Below are 12,387 nucleotides of genomic sequence, written 5' to 3' on the forward strand. Positions count from 1 at the left end.
AAAAGAAAATTATATAGTTATGTAATTTTTCAGAGATATATGACTTTACTTAGTCTCAGCACTGGAAATGCTTACGGATCAAAATAACCTCAACTCCAAAGAAAAATGAAGAGGAGATGGTCTCTACTTATTGATTTCTGCCTTGTGACACAATTAAGCAGCTCCTCCAGCCAAAGTGGGAAAAAAAAGGGAAATGGATTTAAACCCTGAGGAATGTGCAAGCTCTCCTGGAAATGTGAACCCAACTTTAAAACCAAACGGGGGAATAAACTCACACAAGCAGAAAGTGTTCTGCACAAGTCAAAGCGCATTTTCACAGTTATAAACTGAGATTACTTTAGAACGGAATCGCTTATATTTGTAAGATGTTTGGTAGTTTTGACAAAGAGATGCAGAGAACACGAATGGAAATTAGTGTGTATGCATGTGTACATACAGCATGTGTCTGTAGATACACACACACATTTTATGCGTCTTATAAAATGTGAGGTAATTGCTCAATAATTGCTTTGATTTATGTTCTGGTGAAAAAGTTCTTCCAGGTTTGTCTTATTGGTTTTTAAATGATAACCAGCATTTTCTTTCTGCAACTGGATTCAATAATCATTATATAACAAAGTGTTTACAGTTGAGCTTTTTGTGACCTGTGCTGTTATAAGTCCTCCATGTGTTTATTCTTATTCTGACAAATGTTATTTTGACTAATTTCATCTTTTAAACGAAACGAATATCAAAATGAAAAATATGATCGTCCAAACCAACCAGTCGTAGAAGCTTCTTAGATCTGTGTTTTGTTAATCCTAAATTTGTTAAGTGTATTTTAAAATGTGTGGACTCACCTTGCCTTTCTTGATTGTTGGTGGCTCTGTTGATATTATTTCTGTAAAGACAAATTTAACCTGGCCGAACTTACTGGCTGGTTTGATCTGGTTTCGGTCACAGGTGACCTGTGTTACATGTGGACATGAACCCAGATGACTTCGTAAAGTGCCTGAGAGCTGAAGCTTTGCAGCGCTCAGGAATGCCTGACTCCTGGAAAAAAACAAAAGACAAACAAACTGAATGAAAACAAACTTTAAAAGTATAAATGTGCTGCTTTCACTTTGTGATATTCAGCTTTATGAGCCGAATGTCCTGCACAGTCAAATGACATTCATAAGCTCCACAAAATTTGTGCTTCAGGGGAAAACAAACTCTGGTCGTTTCTGTGTTTCGTGGCTACGCCAAAGTCTGAAGACATTTCAGTAGATTAAATTAGCCCCAAGGGTGACTTTAGACATCATGATGTCATGTTTCTCTCTTCTGAAGTGGCACATTTTGGCCGCTCTGGCCTTTGGTTTGGTTGTGCTGGACTATGTTCAGTCACATTTAGACTGAAATTAAAGATAATTAGTTCAGTTCAATGATATTTTGAAAATGATGAGTGCTACATAATGTCATAACAAACTGGCAGTACATGTTTGCTTATTAAAAGTGAAGCTGCAGATCTTTCCAGGTGGCTCACATGACATAGCGGTGGCAGCACTAAAAGAATTAGTCTGACTGATGGGCCTAAAGGTGCCCGAGCCCTTCAGCTTTACAAACCCCGTGCAGCATCTATTGTGGCAGGAATTTCCAGCCGAAGAGACCCACCAAACCACAGTGAACTTTTCACATTTTCTCCTCAGCGTGAGCCAGTGTGCGAGGTCATCTTAGAAGCCCAATAAGACACCCCCCCCTGCTACTTAAGAGCACCTCTATTTATTTTTATTTTTTCTCCCGTGGCACTGCGCAGCCCCACGTAAATGCCACTGACCCTAGAGCGAACCAAAGCTATGCATGGTGTGCATGGCAGGTGGTGTGGCTCTGGGTGGAGATGTGTAGGTGGGAGATGGGCTTTGGTTAGTGGTAACGTGATTCCTCCAATAAGGAGAAATAGAAGAAGCACACTTCCTGTCCCTTTTGAAAACCTCCCTGTTGGGTCCAGTGAGTCTGCTCCTCAGAGCTGCTGGGTTCACTGGAACTCAACTTTTCTGCATGAGGAGGATGTTTGGTCTTTAATTCAAGCAAGAGAGGGTCAGAACGTTTTTCACAGGACTTCTGAATATCAAATATTAAAATATTAATCCTGTTTTCATTTTACTTATTCTTTATTTTCACAAAGGATAAATTCAGAGGAATACACTGTGACTTTACACTGACTTAAAGACAGAAGTCTTCTTTAATTTGACAGCGTGGTTTGGCTTTTATGTTATTGTACCAATTAAAAAAAAAAAAAAAAAAAATCAATGATTTAGCGAACGTCTAACCCAAAACATTCATGTCACAGAACTGAAACGACAAACTAATCTGCAGCTTGTAGATAACAGTCGGCAAAGTACCGAACAGCGCTGACATTAGATTTACATTAAATGAGCCAAAATAATAATTATTCGCTGCAGCCGAAGCCAAATGTTATTAACAGTTAAAGACATACTGGACATTAGCGGAAAATAGATCTTAGTTTGAAGCACCGGGATATCGAATGAAGAATGTGTATTTATTTTTTGGTCAGAATATCAGGACTTAAAAAAATAAAAAAATAAAAAAAAAATTTATTAAAATTGTATTTGGACCGAGATTTATGTCTGAATCAGGCGAGCGCGCGTTAATAACGATTAGACTGCAGAACCTGAGATTAATGTAATTTCTATTATTTCATAAAAATGAAAATACCAAAGCAAATTTGTAGACTGATTTTTAAAGCTGTTTGATTTATCTATGCGCCAAACATCTTCTTTAAGCAGGCCATGCTTTTATTGAACTAAAAAAACAAAAACAAAAAACAAACCAAAAAAAAGAGCATTTCCATCCTAGTTTTTCTGTTAAAAGTCCAAATGCATTTTCCTTTTCTAGTCAAATGTGTAAATTTTCAATTCGTGTCTTCTCTCTTTGTAGGCTTGATGTCATGCCTAACAAATCTCTTAGGTTACAATGAATCTAGGAGTATAAATCAGTTCATAGAATACACATTAAAGTAAAATAAAGTAAAAGGATGTTTATTTTCCATAGTCATTTTAGTGAATTTCAGAGCATTTTGCTGTTCACTTTAGCACTTTAGTTCCGGTACCAAACAGGTTAAAATGCCTAAAAACGAAATGAATGAGCAGCAGAGAGCAGCGACCTTCAGGAGAGTGAAAAGACTCTGATTAAATCCCATTTGCAGTCACAACTTGTCGCTGTAGATAAATGATTGCCTCTTTTTCTGTATCTAAATATGTTGTAAATTAAAGCCAGGTTTGATGGTGTCCTCTCAGAGTCGTTGTGGGTCTAGAATCACTTCAAACTGCTATTTGGTTTGGATTCAGGTCGTGGGAGGAGTTGGGTGCTGTTTCATATTCAGGGAGGAGGGGGGCTCTTTAAGGATCCCGTTCTCTTTGGGGCTATAAAAACGTTGTGCCTTCAAGACAGAGCAAATTAACTCCATTGGCAGATTATTGCATTACAAAGCTTCGCTTCCCTAATCGTTGCGCGATTAGTTTCCTTAGTTCTTTTCTTTTTTTTTTTTTTTTTATGGTGACATTTGATTAAAGCGAGCGGATTTCGGGTAGGATGATGGAGTACATGGAGGATAAGTTTGCCTTGAAAAGCCAAGCGATGAAGGGCAGCGATTACTACATGGACCAAGTCATGGAGAGCCTGGACAGCGCGCAGTATTTCACCAAGTCTTCCACGAAATGCGTCCAGGCCTTCGGGCTTCAGAGCGGCGAACACCGCTCCTCGCCCTGCGGAGACCAGAACGGTGCGTAAGTTTTCTAACTCCTGACTTTTAGTGCATCAGCACTGCGGTTTTAGAAGAGCTGCTCTGCATCTGTGGGCGAGTTAAGGAGAAAAAGAAAGACTTAAATTTAAGGAAAGTCACCATCTAATCGTTTGTTGTTGTTTTTTTTTTTGTCCAAAGTTTTCAGACGCTTCATTTCTGGGGTGCAGTTATTCTCAGTAGATGTGCTTTCTTTTCTAATTGTTTTATGTTTTCGCCATTTTTACATTGTTGAAAATGTTCTTTGGTCGTGTTTTTTTTTAAATTCCACGTTTGTTTTAATTTAAAACACTTAAAGGATAAAAAGTTGATTTATATATTTTTTTAAATAACTGGGATCAGTAGCAAGTAATATGTACCGTCCACACTTATACTGATTTTATTTTTGAATGCTTTAAGATGCAGTTACAATGTAATGACATGGAAAATGTAAAATTGAATTATTATTAATTCGTGACTTGTCCACTGCAGCCAGTTACGGTGTGCCAAAGACAGACGACGACACTTTGCACTCTGACCTCGGGAGGTCGATGGACAATTGTTGCACTCTGCGCGCGTCTCCGGTGACAACCGGGCAGGAGAAAACGGATTTGGACGACATGGGAGACAAGTGCGACAGCAACGTGTCCAGCAGCAAGAAGAGGAGACACCGGACGACATTCACCAGCGCGCAGCTGGAGGAGCTAGAGAAAGTGTTTCAGAAAACTCACTATCCAGATGTTTATGTGAGGGAACAGCTGGCCATGAGGACGGAATTAACAGAGGCCAGAGTGCAGGTACAGTTTATCACCAGACCCTTATTTTCTTTAAGTTTCACTTTTGGAGATAACAAACCATAAAATAAAGAAAGGAGGGTTTAAAACGTAAATTAAGAGCAATGCGCCGCTGTTAGTAAAAAAAAAAAAAAAAAGATATCTATCAACATGGATAATATGTATACGCCCCCAAATATGTTCATTAGTTAAAGCTAACAAATTAATTCAACACATACTTGTTATTGTTTTGTTTTTAATTTTTTTTTAACTTTAACCGTTTCACAAAGATTAATTTTCATTTTATTCTGCTTCAGTTCCGTTTGAACAGATTATTTCCCAGAATTCCGGCCGATTCTTTTCGTGACAGATGTCATATTTTGTGGAAACATCCCCTTATTTATTCATTTATTTTTTAACTGATTTTTGTTTTGTCTCATTTTATTTTAATTTCCTCTCTTTTTTTCCCTCATCCTAACCAGGTGTGGTTTCAGAACAGAAGAGCGAAGTGGAGGAAGAGAGAGCGCTACGGGCAGATCCAACAGGCCAAGACTCACTTCGCAGCCACCTACGATTTATCAGTGTTACCGAGGACCGACAGCTACACACAGGCAGGTTTTACCCGACGTTTCTCTGAATGTTACACCTTTTGTTGATGGGAGTTTAAATCTGTTCTTCTAAAGCATTTTGTGCGTAACGCTCACAGCGGCCTGTGACCTCCGTTCTTCTTTCGTCCAAGTCCTCTGCTCTAAAATATTCAGTTTATGTCGGTTACAGCAAATTGCAGAGACCACTCGCCTGTCATTGCTGCTCAATGAATCACTTATTATGAAAGCCATCTTCACAAAAGAGCCTGGGCACTGATTAGAGAGGTTGCGAGGTGTCATGGCTGAATGAATGGCCTAATATCAGATTTCATGTTAGCCGAACATTTGTCTTGCAGTTTGGACAAAGGTCAGGGACAAGATGAGGTGAGAGCAGACGCGGAGTGTCAGTTTGTCCTTTGGGTAGGTGTTCCCTATCTGAAACTGAGATTAGGCCTCTGAGTGTTGTCAAGTCTGCTTTCTCACACAAGGAAACATACAGACATACGACGGGTGTGTGTGTGTGTGTGTGTGTGTTCACATTTTAGGCTGAAAGAAAGCAGCTTATGTGTCGAATTCAAAGAGGCAGAACTGTAAGAAAGACGTTAGAGACACAGCTCTGCTATGCCCTGGACCAAGACCAGGTCAAATATGTGTTGGACTGTCTCTTATTTTCCTCACACATGTTTCTGATAGATAGCCCTGGATACCAGCCATGCCCTTTCTTCCAGCTGATGCAGATTACTGTCATTAGATGGACCGCCTTGCAAGTAACTGTGTTGGCAGTGGGTGTTTTTGTCTCCCTAAACACAGTGGACATGGATTGGATTCTTTTTTTGGTTTTAAAGAGTTAGATTTTTTTTTCCTTCTTTTGTTTGTGTTATGAGGTTTTGGCCATTGCTGCCGCTTTTCGGGCAAAGATTGAAGCTCAGCTTATCAATGGCACATGTGGTCAGGAAGGCACTGTTAGGAAGCGTTGCATTGGCCAAACTGATTCTCATGCCACAGCCACATTTTTATTGTGCTACGAAGGAAGTTTATCTAACTGTCAAAGTGGACTTTTACTCTTTATCAAACCACAGTTGGCTTCTGGCGTTTGTTAAAATTTATTTCAGGTATAAAAGGTGCTGTCCTCTACTGAACAATAGCCGGTCGGTTCAGTCAATATACTTGTGCAGTTTTCTGAATTTTCTGAACACAGTGCGGGTAGATTTGTTTAGTGGAGCTATTTTGGTGCATTTATTGGTAATAATTTTGGTATATGTATTATACTGAAGAAAAATCTAGTTGCTTGTTTCAGTGGCTTCATTTTGAGCAGATGCAATTAAGGAACAAATGAATTTGCATGCTTTTTACATGCTGCTCACTTACATGGACTTCTGCTCTCACTTTGATTGAAATCTTGGCAAGTGAGACCAAACGAACTGCCTCAGAGTGAATGAAGTCATTTTAATGGGATCGAGCTGTCAGAGCGGAGCCTGCACTTCATGTTATCGACGGACATGCTGTTCTGTGGAGCGACGCTCCTGCCTCAGAAATCACTGACGCAGTGTTTGCTGTGTGTCGACCAGATGGGTTTATATCTTCTTCGCTGTGTACTGATTGTCTTGAGAATTATTTGATGATGCTCACAGTGTTACGAAATGACAAAATTCAACACCAACATTTTTTTTTTTCAGGAGGAGTATTACTGTCACACTGGATAATCCACAGGCGTAACTGTAAAAACTGCTCACAGGAAACTGTTTATGGAGCGACAGATATCTCAAAAACCTGGGCAAATAAAACCAAAACTTACTGAATGCCCAGATAACATTAGAGTTAAGTGAGAAAATGTGTTTTTCTTTGAATTATGAGTGAAACCTTTTAAATTTCCAATGTGTATATAAGACATTTGCACTTTTATCCTCTTAATTAAACATTTAACATAATATTATTCTGCATTGCCTGTAACTACACTCTGTAACCAGAGCTACATGTTTTTTTGGATATGTAGATATGTTTTGTTGATTCTTTTCTCTGTTGTTGTTTTCTGTAGCTTCCTAAAAGAGCAGTTGGGTTTTGACAGAGAGCTTCATGCACAGACAGTAAAAGAGATTTAGTCCATAAAAAGTTTCTTTGGTTTCCAGGGCAGCATGCAGAACTTAAATATTCCTATAAACTACATCTATACTATGTGACAGCATAATCTCAACTCAACAGGTCTGCGTACTGGCTTTTTCTGTCATGATCTTCATCACTGATTATTTATACCTCTAAACAGCTGCCTTATATGCTAATTCTCAAAAAAAAATCTGCCATGTTTATTTGAATTTTTTGTACATAAATTATTGTGTTCCAGTGGACCCTCCTGATGAGAGTCATTCTTCCCAGTATTTAACACCTTCTTTACCCTACAGATCTCCAACAACCTGTGGCCGAGTCCGGCTTCTGGTGGCTCCGTGGTCTCCTCCTGCATGCTGCCCCGAGGCTCCCCACCCTGCGTCACTTCCTACTCGCACTCCCCCCGTTCGGCCGCTGGTGCCGCTGACCACGGCTACGTGGGCTTTCCCAATCAGCAGAATCAGTTCGGGCACGTCTCCCTCAACAACTTCTTCAGCGCAGACTCTCTCCTCACGCCGGCAACCAACGGTCACCACGCGTTCGAGACCAAGCCTGAGTTTGAGAGGCGCTCTTCCAGCATTGCTGTGCTGCGCATGAAGGCCAAGGAGCACACGGCCAACATCTCCTGGGCCATGTGATCAGGGTTTCTGTGCATGTCTGGAAAGTCTGGATAATGTATGGAAAATTTTATTTTATTAGAAAATGTTGGGATTGCCCAAAGAGTCTGAAATCGTATTCAAAAATAGCATCAGTCACACTGCCCTGAATTTAGATCTGCATCACATATAACTCAAAACCAGAATTATACCCTCTGAGTAAAAGAAAACAGGGTCTGGATGTAGACCACCAGAGGAAAATGTGTTAGGGTTTGTTCTTCTCTTCACATTCAGAAAGCTGCAAGTCAATAAGCTCAAGCTGGTGACAGAAAATTTAAATGGCTATAACGTGTGACAGGTAATCATCTGTGCGGCAGACTTAACATTCAAATACTGAATCGAGTTTTCAAAAACACTTTTTCCAAAGGTTCGAGACAGCGTAGACCTTCACGTAGCTTAACTAAAGCAATACACTCATATCATTAAGACTTTCAGGGTCATGTCCAGTGCAGTGTTTTACAGCCCACAAACTGTCCGTCCTCGTCAGACCCGACGGTTGATGAACCTTCGTGATCTGCGGAGGTGAGAGTTGGGATGTGAAGAAGCTTTCCTTGGCGTTCTTTCATGGGGTCGGGCAGTCCTCACTGCTTCCTCTTTATTGACACAGAAAGAAGTGAAAGGCAGGTGAAGCAAGAAAAACGAAAGGCTCCGGTGGGATTCGATCTCATTAAGAGTAAATGTGGATCCTGAGGGAGGGGTCCCAAACCACCGCTGCATTTCTGGGCACTGTGAATAAGCTTTCTTTACCCGCGCCTTTTATCTTCCTCCCTCGTTCCAGCTCAGGACTGAGGATGAGCAGCGGCGGAGACAAACTGACTTGACGTACTAACGTGTCTGTGTGCTTTGCAGCAAAGCTCTGTAATCTCTGTGGCCTGCCTCTGTGTTGTATCACAGGTACATGACGCAGGCAGAGGAGGCAGATTTTAATATTGTGTTTGTGTTATAACTTTATCTGGTGAAAGCATAATAAATGAATGTCACTTGATTCCAGTATGACTGCACTTTTCTTAAAGATTACATTAAAGGGTACGGCTGGTGGTATTCTTTTTTTTTTTTCTTATTGTCAACATATCCCATCAATAAGACCAACAATAAGCCTCATATATATCTCATTCCTCTGTCCCATAGAGCTCAAAAACTATGGACAACATCAGTGAGTCATCCCTCTGCACCGAGTGGAAGTTTTCTTTGTTATGATCAATGTGGGCGCTGTACTTTTTCCTCAGTAAATCCCACATCTACTGTTCAGCTGCTGGAAGTAAGCACCAGAGCACCTAATGTGTATGAATCCGCTGCTGAAAATAGTCCCCAATGCACTATTTTCTCCTGCCTGAGTAATGTTTACGAAACTATAGTTATACTAAAGTTATAGTGTCCAGTCGTTTCAGGAAATGCCTCTGCTTCGCCGACAGCCGTGGTCGGAGGCGTTATGGTTTTGGGTCGTCCGTCCGTCCCGTTCTCGTGAACGCGATGTCTCAAGAATGCTGTGATAGAATTTCTTCAAATTTGGCACAAACGCTCACTGGGGCTCAGTGATGACCTGATTAGATTTGGGTGGTCAAAGGTCAAAGGCCAAGTTCACTGTGGCCTCATAAAACATGTCTTTGGCCATAACTCTGGAAATCATACTTTAATTATGACAAAATGTCTAAGAGGATAAAATGGTTGTTATGACAGTTTATATTCAAAAGGTCAAAGGTCAGCTTCGCTTGGAAATCATAATGTTTTGCAATTATACCTCTGATTAAATTCTTCACTACATATATCATATGAGTCTGGACAGACATGGATGTGAACTCTAACTGGTTGGTGGAGACATACAACTGTGAAGCGATAATTGTACTAAAAAATGAAACTTTCTATTTTTAACCTGTTGTTAACGATTTACTCTTCAGTAGAAGCTAATGGGCTGAGGGCTGTAGACAGGCGGAGGTGAGTGATGACTGATACTCTGGATTGACTGATTTCTGGAAAATAAGAAAAATGTAGATTAGCAGTAGCTGTATCCTATAAGACAATTAAAATAAAACATTTTCTTTCCCTTCCCTCCCATTTATTTTTCTTACTGTCAACAAATCCCATGAAGAAACCAAAATAAACCCATGTTCGCTCGTCTCTCAATGCTTTTGTCTTTGGCGGTCAACCCCAAGTCCCCCGGTTCCAACTGAAGACAAATTCTTTAAAAAAAAAAAAATTTATTTTTTAAAAACTTGTGGCTCGCTGATGAGTTTATATAGGACAACAATGAAGCTCTGTGGTACAGAAGAATAAGAAATACATCAGGCTACGCTGACTGTAGTAAAATGAACCTTATCCTTTAAACTCAATCCAAAATTAGACCTGACCCTTGTAGTCTGGAAACAGTCATCTCATCTCATTAAACACAGTTAATCTTTTCATTCATCAATAGTAGCCGTTTCCATGTGGCCCCACCACTACGTTTCTCCTAAAACACGCAGTCCTGGTTCTTTAATGTATGACACCGTCGTGTAATTGGGAGCATGTCTTCTTCTCTCTCTTCTGTTTCCTTACTGATGTCATCCTTTTGTTTTGCTCTGAGATCACAGTCGGCGGTGGATAGCGTCTTAGGGAAACCCTGTTTATAGGAACGGTGGGCTTGATTCAATTAGGACTGTAACTTGTGTCAGATGCTTTGGTTTGGAAACACGCTTGTTTCCTTGGGGTACTTCCTGGTTGCTGCTATTCAAAAGTACAAACCCAAGTGCGTTATCTGCATGCATCATAACACGGGGGCTTTGATCCTGAAGTATCTATGGAAACAGTGTTGGGGTCTGTTGCCTGATGTTGCAGTGAGGTGTTTCTTGGCCTTATTCTGAACGTTACTGTACCTCCTCTCGCCATCCTTCCCGCCTTTCAGTGAAGGGCATGAGATGTGCTCTGCCTCACATTTTAATTGCAATGTGTGACAAACTGTCCTTGGTTTGCACCTACTGTATGTTTGGATCCAACAAGTGGCCTCTTGTGGATATAAAAATAAGGATTGTTATCTCTGACAGGCAAAGGCCGAAGCAGTGTGACACTGTTGTAGCACCTCGAAAGCTCTAGGTGGAGATGTCAGAGTGAGTGGTTGAGTGAAAGCATCTTCTGACTTGTACAACAGAGACTCCTACCAACAGTTAATAGTTTTGTTTAACCATGACCGTGATCTTTCCCAACATTGACCAAGTGGTTTTAGTTAGTTTAAATAAACTGCACCTTAATCAAAGTTTGTAGACGTCCTTCCTCTTATTCGCTATAGTGAAACAGTTGTTAATGTGGCTCCACCCACTGAGGTTTACCTCATCCAGTGACATGAGTTCTTCCTCCTGTGTCTCTGATAAACATTCCTGTAACTGAAATTCCACAGTTTGCTCTTTTATATCCATCATCTTTTTTCCTCCATCTCTGCGTCCGTGCTGCCCTCTCCTCCGCATCATCTTCATCTTTCTTTACATCAGCGGTCATCACTCTGTGACTGGACAACCACAGACTGATGGTCACGCAACCAGGCCTGCACACATTTGGGCAAGTGTGTGTGTGTGTGTGTGTGTGTGTGTGTATGTTTTTGTGTATGATACAGGGAGAGAGAGTGAGTAAGAGAGAGAGAGAGAGCTCCTGCAGACCAGATCCATCAACAGCTCCAATGGGTTTGACCCTTCCAGGTTAACCGCAGCCATTAATATAAGAGCTTCCCTCCCCTGCCTCCCTACTTCCTGCACTACCTCACGCGGGGGAGGACAGGCCTCTGTGTGTGTGTGTGTGTGCGTCTGTGTTATAGAGACACACACATACACACGGCTGTTGACATGAAGAAATAGAACTAGATCAAACGTTTTGGCGGCAGGCGACTGAAAAATGGAGTCGGCGGTCACGTATGTTCCACAGCAGAGATCTACACTTGCTGTCTGCCCACTGTTGTTATTCTAATCACTCAACACTGATGTTCTAGTTCTTCTTCTGCTCTGGAATGAATAGACCAGCTCACCACTAGTCCATCGTGTTTTTTTCTATAAGCACAGCGATTTCTCATAAGCCCTCTCCCTGGCTCAGTGTAATTGTTGCGTTTCTTCAGAGGTCATTTAATAAAAGACTTTCTTGTCAGACAGTGGAGGCAAACTTCATGAACTGAGGATTCACATGTTGCACTAACATAGTCAGCGGGGGCTTACATCTAAACCATCAGGCTTACGTGTCAGAAATGAGGGCGTGAGCTTGTCTTCTTGAAGAGTTGACCTGAGTTAAGACTTTAAAAAAGAAACATGATCAGTTTTGACCTGATAAACCCATGCACCAAAAAACATTAGTAAGACAGCAGCAGTCAGACTTTGTGTGTTAAATTATGAGGCGTATGACTCACAGTTTGGCTGAGAAAGAAAATAAATGAATGTGATAAAATAAAGAACTTCATGTTTTTGTTCGTGTTTGTTTTAGAGCACATTAATATTTTCCTCACTGCAACCACAAGACTCGCTGTAGAGCTCATGCAAGTTCCTGCTTTTAACCAAACATGACAA

At 40.8% G+C, this 12,387-nt stretch overlaps 1 protein-coding gene across 1 annotated transcript; it reads left to right on the forward strand.

The window, feature by feature from the left end:
- Positions 1 to 3,570: 3,570 nt before the first annotated feature.
- Positions 3,571 to 7,855, forward strand: alx1 (ALX homeobox 1). The gene is made up of 4 exons (XM_041038891.1): positions 3,571 to 3,760; positions 4,250 to 4,554; positions 5,013 to 5,141; positions 7,514 to 7,855. The coding sequence occupies exons 1-4, from the start codon at positions 3,571 to 3,573 to the stop codon at positions 7,853 to 7,855; spliced, it is 966 nt and encodes a 321-aa protein (XP_040894825.1).
- Positions 7,856 to 12,387: the final 4,532 nt, after the last annotated feature.

This window comes from Toxotes jaculatrix, chromosome 5, assembly GCF_017976425.1.
Source record: "Toxotes jaculatrix isolate fToxJac2 chromosome 5, fToxJac2.pri, whole genome shotgun sequence".
Taxonomy (NCBI): Eukaryota; Metazoa; Chordata; class Actinopteri; family Toxotidae; genus Toxotes; species Toxotes jaculatrix.

Coding starts and splice junctions, on each gene's coding strand:
- alx1 (XM_041038891.1), top strand. CDS start 3,571: ATGATGGAGTACATGGAGGATAAGTTTGCCTTGAAAAGCCAAGCGATG. Junction 3,761..4,249: donor GCCCTGCGGAGACCAGAACG/GTGCGTAAGTTT, acceptor TGTCCACTGCAG/CCAGTTACGGTGTGCCAAAG. Junction 5,142..7,513: donor GGACCGACAGCTACACACAG/GCAGGTTTTACC, acceptor TTTACCCTACAG/ATCTCCAACAACCTGTGGCC.